Consider the following 17,142-nt stretch of genomic DNA (forward strand, 5'->3'; position numbering starts at 1 on the left):
AAGTGAGCTGTTTTACTGATTGGCTGGTAGGGACAAATATAGAGCCTTGTTCTTCTGGACAGTATAGTGGGGTCTAGTGCTAGGGTTAATTAGTGCTTGCTATGAGTTTTGAACAAGTGCTGGGATGTGACATTAACGGTTTGAGTGCTTAAGTTGAAAGTTTGTCTAGTTCCAAGGGAAAATTGAAGAGTAGAATTTGTGGAGCCAGGAATAGTTTAACCCTAGCTAACTGGCGCTGCCCGGACTGCAAAACCATGCAAATGCGGTTTTAATAGCAGGGAAATGTAAGAGATAGAAAGTAACCCAAAATGGCCAATAAACTACTAACTTCTGGGCTGAAACCACTCCTCCAGGGACAGATAGGCTGCTCAAAGCTCCTCTCTCTCACAGGTGAACAGAGAAACTTCCTTCTATCCAAGTAAGGTATGGACAACACAGAAACTTGTAACACAGCCCTGAATTCAGGAATAACCTGAAAACTGGACTATACTAGTTCAGAAAGTCAGGAAACAAGTATATATTTTGTTGTTTTTTTTTGTTTTGTTTTTTTTTTTCAGAAAATAAAGCAGATACAATCAAAAAAACACTTTAAATGCACAGAAATGGCTATTGCACTTTAGTGTGTAGCCTGCAACAGTTAAACAGATTATTTAAACACAAAAACAACTTAGTATAATGACAGTTAGTCCAAGTAACACAGCTAAGATGTAACCAAAGCTTAGCAATAACTCCAGCATAAACTGTATGTAAAACAAATAAAGTATTCGTATTTGTAAAATAAATCCTAGTCTTTAATTTGTATACAAGGTAAGCGCTTTCACATAAGCTTCATCCAGACCTTTTTTCTGGATGAAAAGCCCTTAGTGATGAGGTGTGCCACATAGAAGGATTTCCTGACTGTTGTGGCAATGTGGTTATCGAAGGTGAGACCACTGTCCACCTGTGTCCCTGAGTCTCTTATCACACTTTCTGTGTTTAGTGTACTGCCACCTATATGGTAATTCACGGGTACATGTTTTTTCCCAAAGGGGATAACTATACATTTCTTGGCATTGAGCTTGAGCCCATGGCTTTGGCACCATGCATCTGTTTCTGTAAAGCCCTTTTGTAGAGTATCCACATCATTTGGGGATTCAATAATGGCTCCCAGTTTGCAGTCATCTGCAAACTTTTTTATCCAGAGTCCCTTAGTGTTGGCCTGTACTTCAGAAAAGTAGATGCCAAACAAGAGCGGTGCCAGGACTGAACCCTGAGGTACTCCACTTGTCACTTGTCTGGAGCTGGATTTGGAGTTGGCTACTTTTACAGTGTGGGTTCTATCAGTAAGCCAGTTAGCAACCCATTGGGTGACGTAGGGATTAATGCCCAGTTTAGTAAGTTTATCTATGATTCCAGAGTGGGAGATGGTGTCAAAGGCCTTGGCAAGGTCTAGATAGGCTGTGTGGACAACCTTACCCTTGTCCATGGCTCTGGAGACTGATTCGAAGAAGTCAATCAGGTTCAGGAGACAAGATTGGCCCTTCACGAACCCAAACTGGGTGGGGCCCAGTGTTTGAAGGTTGCCAATGTCTTTGTTTATAAGTTCCATGATAATACGCTCCATGGCCTTGCAGATAAAGCTTGTCAGACTGATGGGACGGTAGTTTCTGGTATCCAAGGTGGATCCCCCCTTGTGGAGTGGGATAACTGTAGCTCTGCGCCACTCAGTGGGCACGAAACCTGAGGTGAGGCTATGATTAAACATGACACTTAGGTGAGGTGCCAGTTCATATTGTAGTTCATGTAGTACACAGCCCGGGATGTCATCTGGTCCCATGGATGCTGTATTCTTAGCTTTGGAGAGTGCATTTTTTACCTGTGTGGCCGTTATTACCGGAATTTGGCAATCTTCCAGTATTGAGATGGGCCATTTAGGGGGTGAGAGGGGGGTGAAGTTGGCAATGAATCGATCTACCAGGATATTGGCAATATCCTTGGGATCAGTATATTTAACGCCATTCTGTTTTAGCTCAGAGCAGACCTGAGCATTGCCATTTAGATTCTTGACATAGTTATAGAATGCCTTGTGGTTGTCTTTGGAATCTTTAGCAATTTTATTTTCGTAACTAGTTTTGGAGGATTTTATGAGGGATCTCAGTTTCTTACTGAGGCTGGTAAGGAAGTTTTTTGCATCCTGGGATTTTCCTCTTTTCTGCAACAGTTTCTTCCTTTTGTTGTAAAGTTTGTTTATGACAGGGACCACCAGATTGGCTTCCTTTTTTTGGATGAGAGCATCTTGGTTCTATTTGGGATGGCACGATTCATGCATGAGTGGATGGGCTCGTACAGTGCCTTAGTGTAGAATTCAGCAGTTGAACTTTCAGTTCCCGTCTGCATGGGTGTCATGAGGTTTGTCACTTCTGACTTGAGTAGCATGAAGTTGGCTTTGGAGAAGCTTTTTATGGAGGTTTCCTTACTGGGGGGGTGGGGGTGGGATGTGGATGTTAAGGGTGATTAGCTTATGGTCAGACCTGACTAACGAGGGGATGACCATAGGTGTGGAGCATTGATTTCCCATGTTGGTAATGACCAGGTCTAGGATATTGGGACTACGGATTAGTTGATCCAGGGCGTTGGAATTTATGAATTCCAAGAACCGTTGCGCAAAGGTGTTGGGACATGAGTAGTTTTCCCAGTTAATGGCAGGGTAGTTAAAATCACCAAGTATTACGGTGTTTGGTTCTATCTTAATATTTTCCAGTATGCTTAGAAAGGTGTAGTGAGAATCTTGGGGTATGGTGGGGGATCTGTAGCAAGCTACAATTTGGATTGCAGTCTTATCTAGTGTTAGTTGCACCTGGAGAATTTCAGACGCATTGTGTTGGGCAACTGGCCTGGTGGTGTGAATATCCTTGGTGAATATTGACACTCCTCCACCTTTAGTGTTTCGGTCCTGCTTTGGTGGCCGAAAAGTGTGGTAAGAGTTATAGCCTGGTATTGCAGGGGTGCTCTCTTGAGCCTTGAACCAGGTCTCAGTTACTGCACAGACATCGATGTTCTCCATTTTTAGGAGTGCCTTGAGAGAGTGCCTTTTGAGGTTTGGACTTCTAGCATTGAGTAGCATTACCTTCAGATTTTGCATGCTTGTACCTGTTACGGTGATGGTTTTGTCCTTTGAACTTTGCCTAAAAAAGGCACTATAGGGGTGGCAAGAGCCTTAGCCAGTAACCTGAATCCCAGGGGCGACAGGTGCAGACCATCTCTGGCAAAGCATCGTGGTCTGTCAATCATGTCGTCCCAGGCAGACAGATACTGGATCCCCTTTGAATGACACCAGAAGCTTAGCCAATTGTTGAAGTCAATCATTTTGTCCTTATATTGTGGTATCATTCTGGGAAAAGGCAGGATGCTACTCAGGGCTAGGGTCATACCTGCCTGGGCCACATGATCCAAGAGCTCTTCCATGTCTCTTTTCATGTAGTCCAGGGAGGTACGTCTCAAGTCATTCACTCCAACATGGACAATGACAGAGTCATATTTGTACTTGTTGTGGAGTGACTTGAGTGCATGCATTATGTGGCAGATCCTGGCACCCGACAGGCAGCTGACTGTAATTTTCTCCTTGTTCAACCTGGTGAGAGGGACATCAGTGTGCCGGACTATAGAGTCACCTATGACTAAAGGGTTAGGTACATTGTCTTGCCTTAGGGGCTGTTGCTGGGTGGCACACTGGTGTTGTGAACTATGTGACATTTTGGTTGTGATTTGTGTTTGTTTGCGTTTCAGCTTCAGAGGTCCTTGTTGCTTGGGCAGGTTACAGTTAAGGGCCTCTGCATATGTGGATTTTGTGTTGCTATATGTGGGTGTTGGTGGTGTGGGTTTAGAAGGGCTATGTGTTGCTTGAAGTGTAGTGTGGGTGTTAACCTTCTCCTCTTGACTTGGTCACAGTCCATGCATGTGACCATTAGATTACACTGTCTAAACCAGCTAAATCCTCCCCCAAGTTTCTAGGTGTCTGCTTTCAGTAACTGAAACTAAAACCTGTTTGACTTTTTGTTTACATGCTAATGATTAAGCAAAATATATAAATTGATTGCTTTCTGAAGTAAAGAGCCACACAGATCAGGTAAGCCCTGCTATGCTCAGCTTTGCTTGGCTCCTTAACCCTACTCCAAATTCCCACCCATCACGCCTTACTCCAGTATTAGACAAATCTTCTCCCCCTTTCATTTTTGACACTCCCATCCCTACATCTCCCTAAATTACTGTACTGCTATCACAGAACCACTCTTAGGATTATAAAATCATAGGAAGTTACTAAGCTAATAGCCCTGGAACCTTTACAAGCCTAGCCAAGAGTTTATCCCCCAAAAGAAACCTCAGTCAGCACCTGTTGCTCCTGTCAATGAGGGACACAGGTGGAACCCCTGGGACAAATTTGTGTTTCCCATCCACTCATCAGGGTTGCGCTTGAAGAGGGTCAGCGAGGTACTTTGACGTGTATGGGATGTCTATTCCAGAGATGGGGTATCCTCTGGGAGACAAACCAGTCTCTCCAGCAGGTTTTGTTGATATTACATATTAGATTCAGGCCTTTTGAGTGGGTAATGCGCGATGAGTTAGACTTACTGATACGGAGCATCTCTAATAGGGCATGGTCAGAGATTGCATTGTAGGTGAGACACAGGTCACCTCTGAGCAATCTGTATGATACTGAGTAGAGTGATAGTGATTTGAGCCTGCCCACATAGGGCATGTGTTGGAGGCCATGGATTCTCTTTGAGAGGTATTTCTGTGGCCTTTCCAGTTGGTGCAGATGTTTGGAGAAGTACATACCAAACAGGGCGTTATATTCAATCATTGGTCTAATGAGGGAGGATTATAGAGAGGTATTAACCTCCTTTTTTCTGGATGTAATCCCTTTGGTTATGAGATGAACCAAGTAAAATGCTTTTCTGACCACTGCCGCTACATGATGGTCGAATGTGAGATTGTTATCAACCTGAGTACCCAGGTCTCTCACCACAGGTTGTGTACTTAGGGGGTAGTTGTTGATGTGGCAATCAGTAGGAGTTGTGTTTTTGCTGAATGGTAGGATGATACATTTTTTTGCATTTAGCTTGAGGCCATGACTTTGGCACCAGTTATTAGTTGCTGTGAGATCCTCTTGCAGTATGTTAATACCATTTTGGGGAGTCAATGACAGCACACAACTTACAGACGTCTGCAAACTTGGTCAGCCACAGGCCTTTTGTCTTTGCCTAGACCACTGAGAAGTAGATGCCAAATAGTAGGGACTCCTTGACAGATCCCTGGAGAACTCCACTAGCAACAGATATGCTATCAGAGAAGAAGGCCCCTATTTTGCCCTTGAGGGTCCTGTTGGTAAGCCAGTTGGCCACCGACCTGATGAGATAGGGATTTACATCAAGTTGTGTTATCTTTTTGATGATGCCCAAGAGGGGGACTGTGTCAAAGGCCTTGGCCAAGTCAAAGTAAGCTGTATGCACTGACTTTGCCTCATCCAGGGCCTTGGTGGCAGCCTCAAAAAAGTCAACCATGTTCAACAGGCAAGATCTGCCCTTGACAAATCTGAACTGGGTGGGGTCACGTGCCTGGAGATTGTTTATGTCCTTGTTTATGAGATCTATAATAATACACTCCATGGCTTTACAAATCAGACTTGTCAAGCTAATGGGGCAATAGTTTCCAGGGTCAGTAGTGGCACCACCTTTGTGCAAGGAGATAAAAATGGCAGTTCTCTGCTCTGCTGGAATGACGCCTGTACTTAGGCTGTGGTTGAATAGGGTGCTCAATGGCAAAGCCTGTTCTTGCTGGAGATGGTGCAGAATACAGCTTGGGATACTATCAGGACCAATGGAAGCTGTCTTCTGTTCCTTGAACAGGGCCCTTAACACTCAATCTACAGAGATGTGAGGTGTGGAACAAGTATCAGGGATGTCAAAAGGGCTTTTGTGGGGCAGGGGTGTGACATTTGCACTGAATCTATCTGCTACCAGGTTGGCTAAGTCAACAGGATTGGTGTAAGTGATACTGTTAAGTACTAATTCAGAACAAACCTGGGCTTTGCCATGGAGGTTCCTGACATAACTGAAGAAGGAGTTGTGGTTTCCCTTTGTTTCGGAGGCTCGTTTTGATTCATAATTGGCTTTGGAGGTTTTCAGTAGTGACCTAATTTGCTTGTTGAGGCTAAGGAGGGAGTTTTCCAATTTGGAATTTGTTCCTTTTTACACTTGGACAACAGTTTCTTCCTTTTGTTGTAAAGCCTGTTGATAGACGATGTTCACCAAACAGGTTTGTTTTTCCTTGAGGAGCAGATTTTAGTTCTGCTGGGTATGGGTGAGTCTATGCAGTTGTACAGGTGCTTGTATACTGCATTGGCGTACTGCTCAGCATAGTCATCTGCATCTCCTGAGGGGAGCGGTGGTATGAAGCTACTGATACCCTCCTTTAGGAGGTTGTAGTCAGCTTTTGAGAATTTTTTTAGCTTGATTATGGGTGCGGGGGGGTTGGTTGGGTGGGATAGAAACTTGAATGAGACAGCCCGATGATCTGATCTCACCAGGGAGGAACATACTATGGGAGTGGTGCAGAGGTTGCCCATGTTGGTTAGAACCAAGTCCAAAATGTTATCTCCCCTTGTGGGGGATTAGACAAGCTGGTCTAGTACATTAGAACTGGCTAAGTCAAGGAATCATTGAGTGAGTGCATTAGTGCAGGAATAGTTCACCCAATCTATGGTGGGGTAGTTGAAGTCACCAAGGATCAGGGTGTTAGGAGGTCTTCTTTCTACTCACCTATTTCCCAACTTCCATTTAATATTTATCATAATTCAAAACACCCTTTCTTTCTCCCTTATTGCTCTGCACTTCATCCTATCCTACTGAGCCCTCTCCTTGACAGAGCATCTGAGCAGATCTTTAGCAATAGTCCCTCTTTTATTCATCCCATCAGTCTTCCATCATGTAATACAGACTAGTTTTTAATCAAACTCTATTATTACTGCTACCAGCAATGCCTCTAACCATTATGTTGCTATTTTGTGTACTCACTGCACTAACCCACCTAAGTAGCTGTCATATCTTTCCCATACCTATAAATATTACCCCTAATAAGCCACATTTACCCCACCATAACATACCTCAACTCTCCCACAAAATAGCACTTTATCTCTATAGTTCTATTTTTTCTGACTTCTTCAACTACACATACATCAAGTCAAAGTCCTTATAAAGAAAACATTTTGTTAAAACCTAAACTAAGATATAAGTGTCTCAACACTTTTATACACAATAATTCCACCCAGAAACTCAGCGGCAACATTCATCCCAGTCCAGCTCCACTAAATAGTAATCCAACAACTCAACCAACACAACTACAAAAGTTTTAGATCTACTTCCCCATCTACTGCTGAACCCAAACATCTGCTTCTAAACATGAATTTCAGAAGTATATGTAACAAATTCCTAGACGTTCATGAATATATAGCTACTCATTCCACTGATATATAGTCAATGAAAGAGTTATTAGATAATTAAGTCATCCCCTGGATTTAATATACTTAGGCTTTACAGGAAAAACAAACATGCAGGTGTTGCGATTATCTAAAAAATGGTCAGAAATAACCACTACCCATACAGATCCCACCATTTAATAATGCAAAAATGCTGTTACTGGTCCTCAAAAGCAACAATAGAAAGTCCCTATGCATTTCAGCTGTCTATATTCCACCTGGTAACAATATTTCCACATGGTTAGATATCCTCTACTGGATATCTCATCATACTCAACAAGAAACTATCATAGTAGGTGACATCAACATAAACTGTCAGGTAATAACCATAGCACTCCCTCAGAATTGAGTAACTTATATGGCCTTACATAGCCAATCACCTCTGCCATTAGAATAAATACAAAGTCTGACAGACACTAAATTTTAGATTGGATCTTTACCAACAAACCAAACCAAACATTTGGATGTCTGCCAGACACAATAAGCGACAGATGCTGTCAGAAACTACAATATCCAATCCGAAACCATAATTTATAACCAAATACATAATACAAAAAAATTAACACTTTTATCAATACTCTGACCCAGTATAACTGAAATATGTTAAAATCCATGCCCCTTGAGGCTGGTGTCTCACAGTTTAATGTTTAAATTTTCTTAACAGTCTAACCCCTATATGAACAAAAACAGTCAAATCAAACCATGCCCCATGGCTATCTCAAGAAACAAAAAAACATCATGCTTCAAAGAGACAAAAGCTGGAATGACTGGCATGAAAGCATAACACAAAATGCATTTCATACATTTAGCCATCTCAGAAATTTAGCTAGGGACTACATTAAAGTGGATAAACAAACCTTACCAACCTCCAGTATAAACATCAAAAAAATCAAAAACTGTTTTGGTTATCACTAATCAAATACATCCTGATCAAAGTACCACACTGCAGAAAATGATTGACTTCAACAATTGGTTAAGTTTCTGGTGTCATTCTAAGGGGATCCAGTATCTGTCTGCCTGAGATGACATGATCGATAGGCCTCGATGCTTTGCCAGAGACGGCCTGCATCTATCACCCCGGGGATTCCGGGTACTGGCTAAGGCTCTTGCCACCCCTATAGTGCCTTTTTTAGGCAGAATTCCAAAGACCAAAATTCCACTGTAACAGCTACAAACAAATGCAGTCTGAGGGTCATGCTGCTCAATGCTAGAAGTCTAAATCTCAAGATTCGCTCGCTCGAAGCTCTCCTCAAAATGGAGAATGTCGACATCTGTGCTGTAATGGAGACCTGGTTTAAAGAAGCAGAAAGCACCCCTGCACTCCCAGGCTACAACTCATTCCATACCTTTCGGTGCCAGAATACGTCCAGAAGCTGCAAAGAAGGTGGAGTCACCATATTCGTAAAGGATGTGCACACCTCTAGACTGGTAGCCCAGCATAATGCATCTGAGGTACGTCAGGTACAACTAACACTGGATAAGACGGCGATACAAGTCATAGCCTGCTACAGAACCCCAAACATGTCCCTATACTCTTACTCCAACTTGCTAAGCACCCTGGAGTCTATCAAGGTCCAACCCAATACTCTAGTACTGGGTGACTTCACCTACCCTTCCATCAACTGAGAAAACTATTCAAGTACCAATGTACAGGCCCAACGCTTTCTGGAATTTAGCAATTCCAATGCCCTGGACCAGCTAATTCTGACCTCCAGTAGACGAAGCAACATCCTCGACCTGGTTATCACCAACATGGGAGACCATTGCTCCACATCAATAGTCAATTCCTCCCTGGTTAAATCTGATCACAAACTGATCACCATGGAAATTTCCATCTCGCCTACTCCCCCAGATAAGGTGACCACCCGAGAAATTTATCTAAAGCTGACTTTGGGCTCCTAAAAACAGAGGTGGCTAACTTCTCAGCACCCATGCCAATGGAAAATAGCTGCATGAGTGCCAAATTATACACCAATGCACTATATGAGCAAGTACACAAATGCATGGACCTTGCCATACCAAACAAAACTGAAAAACTTAAAAAAAAAAAAAAAAGGAAGCCAATCTGGTGGTCCCCAGCCACCAATAAACTCTACAACAGAAGGCAGAAACTGTTGCATAAAAAAATGTAGTCACAAGACTGAAAAACCTCCCTTATCAGTCTCAACAAAAAGCTGAGATCCTTTATCAAATCCTCTAAAGCCAGCTATGAAAGCAGAATTGTGGCTGACACCAAAAACAACCATAAAGCCTTCTATAGCTATATCAAAAACCTCAAAGGCAATACTCAGATTTGCTCTGAGTTATTGCACAATGGCACCTCCTATACTGAGCCAACAGATATAGCCAGCATACTGGCCGACAGATTCAGTGCCAACTTTACCCCCCCCCCCCCAAGGGCCCTATCACAATACCAGAAGAAAGCCTGGTAACTACCATTTCTGCAGCACAGGTAAAAGCTACATTGTCCAAAGCCAAGAATACAGCATCCATGGGATCTAATAATATCCCTGGCTGCATCCTAAATGAGCTACAAAATGAACTGGCACCACATCTGTGTGCCCTGTTCAGTCACAGCCTTACCTCAGGCTATGTCCCTAATGAATTGCACACAGCTACAGTCATCCCGTTCCATAAAGGGGGAGCAACTATAGACCCTGGGAACTATTGCCCCATTAGCCTGACTAGTCTGGTATGCAAAGCTATGGAGCGCATCATCATGAACCTGCTTAACAAAGATATAGGCAATCTCCAAACTCTTGACCCCACACAGTTTGGCTTTGTCAAGGGGAGATCCTGCCTGCTGAACCTGGTTGACTTCTACAAGGCAGTCACCAAGGCTGTGAATGAGGGTAAGGTAGTGCATACAGCCTACCTTGACCTGGCCAAGGCCTTTGATACCATTCCCCACTAAAGTATCATTGATAAACTCAGCAAACTAGGCATCAATCCTTACATCACTAGGTGGGTTGCAAACTGGCTCACAGACAGGACCCACAGAGTGAAAGTTGTGGATTCCAAGTCAGACTTTCAATCAGTTATGAGTGGAGTCCAACATGGCTCAGTCCTGGGCCCTCTCCTGTTTGGCATCTACTTCTCAGAAGTCCAGGCCAACACAGAAGGACTCTGGCTGACCAAGTTTGCTGATGACCGCAAGCTAGGAGTCATTATCAACTCCCCAAGTGATGCAGACATCCTACAAAAGGGCCTCTCTGAGACCAATGACTGGTGTCGGAACCATGGCCTGAAGCTTAATGCCAAAAATGTGTTATCATCCCCTTTGGAAAAAACTCATTTCCCATGAATTACCACATTGATGGGAGCCCACTGAACACTGAAGGGGCCATAATAGATCTGTGCACCCAAGTCGACAGCCACCTCACCTTCGATGACCACATTGTCACTGTGGTCTGAAAGTCATTCTACATCGCACATCTTATAACCAAAGGTTTCACATCCAGGGAGAAAGAGGTCATCATCCCTCTCTACTCATCCTTCATTAGAGTCATCGAATATAATGCCCCGTTTGGCTTGTACCTGACCAGACACCTGCAACAGCTGGAGATGCTACAAAAGTACCTCACAAAAAGGATCGTAGGCCTTAAACACATGTCCTACATGGACAGACTCAAGAAACTTCAGCTGTTCTTAGTCTCTTATTGTCTACTTACAGGTGATCTCTGCTTGACATACAAAGACATGTCTGACCCCACCTTACTTGAAATGCTGCACCTAAAGAAATCCCCCCACACCACATGCTCCAGAGATCACAACCTCAATTCCACAATTAAAAGAACATGCTGGAGGGAAAGGTTCATCTCCCAAAGACTGCCCATACTCTGGAATTAGCTTCCCATTCATATCAAGCAGAGGACCTCGCTGGCTGTCTTCAAGAGAAATCTTGATGAGTTGGTGGGTAACAGAAAGTTCACTCCAGGGATCATTCCAGTTGCCCTACTGGATATGGGCACTGTGAACTAACATCAGTTGGCTCGGTGCCTGAGCAATTTATTTTGGGATAGGCTTGTAAAGGCTCCGGGGGCATTAGCCTAGTACACACCTATGAACCTATGAACACCAACTCCTTCTGCTTCTTACTCCACTGACTAAATACCATCTCAGTTCAACTCCTACTTTATACAGACAATACTGTCTCCGATTAATAACAGTTCACCCCTCCCTCCCCCATCTTCCCCCTAAACAGTCAGATTCATTTTCCTTCCTTTAGTTGTCTGCTTTAAATACTCTTTTTCCACTATCTTATAAACAGGCTCTATGTCAGTAAGTACACTAGTATTCTTACTCCACAACCTTTGACTCATCAGTTATAAAATGCCTATCTCGATCTTCTAACTTTAACGTTTATCTACCTACTCACTAATGTTTCACACTCCTTACCTCAATTTCATTGGTCCCTAACATCTATACTGTAACCATCCTTACCCATTGCATATAATTCATATCTAATGTCTGCTTATCACAAGTATTGTACATGAACTGTTTACCTATTAATGTTTTATATTTTGAATTCAATATTATGTATATCACCACATAAGAAATATCAATTTTATCTTTGCTTATTGTCAATAAAAAAACAGTTATCTGTTGGTATCTAGTAATGTATCTTATTTTTTTTTTTTTAATTATATTATTTGTTATATATATTTTTATGTAAAATGCTTCCTCCAACACCATATACTACAGAAAGTTTGAAACATTAGGTGGAGGAACTATTGTACATCTAAAATATATATTAAAAAATAATATACTACTTAAAAAAATAAGTATGTAAAACACAATAATTTTACAGAGAACCCATTCTCTAAGTGCAATAATGCCCTCCAGGGTGTGCTAATGTGCAATTAATGCCCTTCCAGGGGTGTAGAGGTCATCCACCTGTGGCAGCAAGCCTCATAACACTCCTGGAAGGGCATTAATTACACACACCCCTTTGTTAATCCTAGAACAAAATCTGGTCAAACTGGCCTACTCCTCAATAGTAACTACGGTAAACATGGTCATTTCCAACCATTTCTCTGGCCAGCCTGAATAACATGGGCATCCTTAGACAAAGTAGTAATTGCCTCATATATACTGACAACACTCCAAATTTGCATGTACCTCAACAGACACCTGCAGCAGCTGGAGAGACCACAGAGGTTTCTCACTAAGAAAATTCAGGGCCTCCAAAACATGACCTACATGGAAAGAGTGAAGCCCTGTCACTGTACTCTGTATCCTACAGGCTACTGAGAGGTGACTTGTGCCTGGCGACAGATTAGTCTCTGACCCTGCCCTAATGGAAATGGTGCACATTTGCAAATCAAACAGAACAAGAGTCACTCGCTCCGGGGATCTCAACCCAACCTATGACATCAACAAAACATGCTGGATAGAGAGATATTTCTCCCAGAGATTGCCACCCCTCTGGAATAAACTCCTAATTCATGTGAAGCAGAGCTCCTCAATGACCCTATTTAAACACAACCTAGATAGTTGGACTGGAGACCATAAATTCACCCCAGGGGTGGCACCTATGTCTCTTATGAACAGGAGCAGTCGGTGCTGATCATAAAATTGCACTGCAAATAAAGACCTTCTAACCATGGTCAGTTGTTGAAAATGGTTATAACATTCCTAGGCTTGTAAAGGCCCCAGGGCCATTAGCCTAGTAACCTCCTATGAGCCTATAAGCCTATAAAACAAAACATATATGAACAGTTGTATAGTATCTAGTTTAGCAAGCGTGCTTTATCATAATATGAAGAAAGTCAATTATCAAGAGAAAATGCAGACAAATATGGGAAGAAAATGCATACTCTTCCCAGACAGTAGTCAAAGGTTAGAGCTGAATCCCCAGATTAACCATCGGCGAGTATGCTGAAAAAGTCCAACTGGATGGAGTGAATTTATCACAATATTCAACTATACAGGATATTTTTTTCATATTTTTCCACTCAGTATTTGGAAAATGTTACCAGCGCATTAAAGAAATTGTAAATGGAATTTTATTAAGTAATTTTACATCCTTGTAGTACATGAACCAATATAATATGTTAAAATTTGTTAAGAGAGTTTAATATTTATGCCAGGTTTATTTTTGCCTTGTCCTTTAAGTGAACATGTGAAAAAAACATCTCTGTGAATCACAGTACTCCAATTTTATTAAGAAATAAGATAAACAGAAATTACATTAGTAATACCTCTCTATCTGCATAATCCAAGTGCTTTTCATCAGAAATATTCACTTGAGATATATGGGAAAACCTACTTAATTGGAAAATCCTGATAGTTTCTCAGCAATGATTCAGTGGAGCTTCTTAATGGTCCTCTTGGCCATAATTATTTTAAGAATCCATGAATATGTTGAAGTTTATTCTTAGAGGCTATTTTATGCCTGGATGAGTGCAGGTGGACAGCCTTATACAAGATACAAAATATGCCCTGTGTTTGCTTTTACCCTTATGGAATCTTGTATAACCTGATTTCTCAAATATTGCTTTACCTAGACAATTTCTCATAACCATCTATTTTAGCGTTTATTGTAATTTTCTAGTTGGGCACTGTCTGTTGCTGTAATCTGCTTTGATTAACATTTTCTATTTCCGTTATGGAGCAATATATTAATTTGCCCTAGAAGTTCATTGTCCATGTTCGTGTTTCTGTGTCATGTTGCCACTTCGTGTTATACAATTATTCATTAGTGTCAAACAGTCTCTGTAAACAATATAATACCAGTAGTTCAAATTAATTCTTTTGCAAATCTGTTTTGACAACGTGTTGCCCTATGCTGTGTTGTCATTCACCAACATGATGCATAACAATTATAATATATAGGAAGGAAATATAATTTAGAGTACCTATTGGTAACTTATTCTCATACAAACAAAATGATAAAGCTCTTCTGTCACATTTATTTGTCTTCACAAAAAATCCATACAGCTGGCGTGTTCAGATCATAGCTCTCAACTGTCCAGATTTTCACAGAATGTCCAGATTTTTGACTCATATTTTTGGTCAGTTTCTTATAAAATTGGAGTTTTCTTGCAAATCAGTGGCAAATCATTGATGAGTGAAGTCAGAAAATCATGGCAGGAATTTAGTTTTCAGAATTCATATGCTACAGAAAATGCATGCTAATACAAAACATGTTATTCTATCAACTTTCTAAGTTTGTAAGAGCAATGTGTCTCTATTTTTGGGACTTTGTCCCCCCATTATTTGTGACTTTATCCAGATTTCTTGTTCTAAGATGTTGAGAGGTATGAACTGTGTTCTCAATCTTATTTTAATCAGTTAGCCCACCTGTCATATATTTATTGACTTGAATCTGTTTTGCTTGATGTATATTTTGACCATATTTCTGCTTGTTTTTCCTTTTTTAAAAAAACTAAAACAGGTACGAAAGGCTTACCTACAGTTCATGATTACAATTGCAAAAATGATCAGAGAAGATCGAAATCTGACAAAGGATGACAAATTTGTTGAGGAGGAGATGATACGTGTGATGGAAATGGAGACAGAAATTGCAAATGTAAGTGTTTTCTCTCCATATGTATGCCTTTTTCATTATTGTGCATTATAATAAAGGGATGGTAGTGAAGTATTGTAATAATCATCACTATTCTGTATCATTTTTCCTAAATGATTTTGGTCAACCTCCTGGTTAATGTTGTTACCACAACATTTTACACAGGCTCCCATAGGAAAGCTCAGCAGGCAGACATTTTGTGAGGATAAGCGAGTGAAATTTTCACCAAACCTATCTTCTAGTAGGTTTGCTACCTTTGTGGGGTCAATGTGTGTGTGTGTGTGTGTGTGTGTGTGTGTGTGTGTGTGTGTGTGTGTGTGTGTGTGTGTGTGTGTGTGTGATATCGTTGGCCACTACTTCTGCACTTGCTTGGGTTCTACCCTTTAGGTTATGTACCTAGCTGTAAAAGGCCTTATGGTTATCCTTTGCTGTACTTACCAAGTTTCTCACAAAGGAGCCCTTGGAGGATTTGACACGTTGTTTTATTTGCCTGTTGAGGCTGAGGAGGCTGCTTTTCCATTGTTAGGGCCTTGTCTTTGTTTTCTTGGACATCAGCTTTTTGTGTTTATTGTAAAGTTTGTTGATGCTGGATGGCCACCATGGCAGCTTATTTTTAATTGGGGTTCTGGCTTTGATTCTTTCTCAAATGGCCAAGTTTATACACTTATGCAAGTGATTGTACAGGGCTTTAGTGTGAGCTTCGGCACAGTTACCACTTCCAGCTTGGGATGGGGCTTGAAATGCATTTATACCTTCACCTGGGAGGGTATAGTTTGACTTGGTGAAGTTTTATTAGTCTGATTTTACCTTGTCTGAGTTCTAGTGCTAGTGCTAGCTCAAAGGTGACTGATTTGTGGTCAGTTTTAACTAATGAGGGTCCGACAGTTGCAGCAGTACATCTGTTTGACATGTTCGTGAGAACCAGATCCAGAATATTTGTTCCCCTTGTCGGAGTGTGGATAATTTGTTACAGGGCATTTGAATTAATAAAGTCAAGGAACTTTTGCACTCGTGAGTTAGAGTTAGCATAGGTTTCACAGTTGATGGTGAGATAATTGAAATCCCCCATAACCAGTGTGTTCACTAATCTTCTAGTAAAGTAACTTATTTTGTTCACCATTTGAAGTTCACTCTTTAAAGATAAAAGATGACTCGTTAGGTTCAGTTTCTGATTATATGATACTTTCATAATGAATTTGTTCTCAATGCTCTGCTTATAATTTTCTTTAAAGAAACATGGTAGAAGATGGCTGGAAACCAGCTATCCTGCCTGTTACTCTTACGAGCTATTAGAAACAGGTTCAGCCTGGCTTTGTGAACTGAGTGTGTTAAGTATTCTTGATTGGGTTTGTTAACAGAATGAGGTAAGACATTTTTAATTGAGACTAGAATAAGACTTTTTTACCAAATGGCTGCTAAAAAATTCAACAGCTATACAGCACTTATACGTTAAGAATTCAGCACTGGTAATATGTACTTACACTACCAAACATCAATCTGGTCATTTTATGTAGCCTATTTGCCACTGCAATAAGCCGTTTAGAACCCATTGTTATACAGTTTTATATTTTTTGCATTCAGTATTATGCAGTTAAACAGCAAACTGCCAAGTTTAAGTTTTTCACAGGGTACAAGACTTTTTTTTCCATGCACAGGGTTGCTTGTAGTTTAGAAACAGTAAAAGAAAAGAAACCAGCATGTATCTGGTTAACACAACTAGGATGAATCCACTCAGTTTACTTTATAGTCTGTACAACATCTATGGGTGTCAGTGAGTCTGGGATGCTGAATCAGTAACTGCAGCAGCCCTCTATTCACATCTGTGATCAGTCACTAACTAAAAATATGTACAGAAATGATGGGATGCAAAAATATTTAGGTGTATACTCTGTCAATGAATGAGGCATGGAGATGATCAACAGGCCTTTAAGTACTTTCTGTAGGGCCATGTATGAGGTGAGCATTAAGGACTGACTCTGGAGTGTGCACAGTGTACTATCTGCCACTGTTGCAGTAATCTCCAGGTCACCTAAAGTGTATTGCAGGGAGCACAGTCACCCACAGAAAATACAATCTGGTGATCTTGCCGTTCTACATA

The 17,142-nt window shown here is 41.2% G+C and overlaps 1 protein-coding gene across 3 annotated transcripts in view; it reads left to right on the forward strand.

Moving 5' to 3' along the window:
* MMEL1 (membrane metalloendopeptidase like 1) overlaps positions 1-17,142 on the forward strand; it is a 1,737,390-nt gene that overhangs the window by 1,078,359 nt on the left and 641,889 nt on the right. For all 3 annotated transcript variants that reach the window (XM_044062979.1, XM_044062980.1, XM_044062978.1), the window contains exon 9: positions 14,913-15,047. In XM_044062979.1, coding sequence (XP_043918914.1) covers positions 14,913-15,047 — 135 coding nt within the window. The remainder of the gene's footprint in view (positions 1-14,912; positions 15,048-17,142) is intronic.

The sequence above is a fragment of the Protopterus annectens genome, chromosome 2.part1, assembly GCF_019279795.1.
Source record: "Protopterus annectens isolate FY-2018-M chromosome 2.part1, PAN1.0, whole genome shotgun sequence".
NCBI classification, from domain to species: Eukaryota; Metazoa; Chordata; order Ceratodontiformes; family Protopteridae; genus Protopterus; species Protopterus annectens.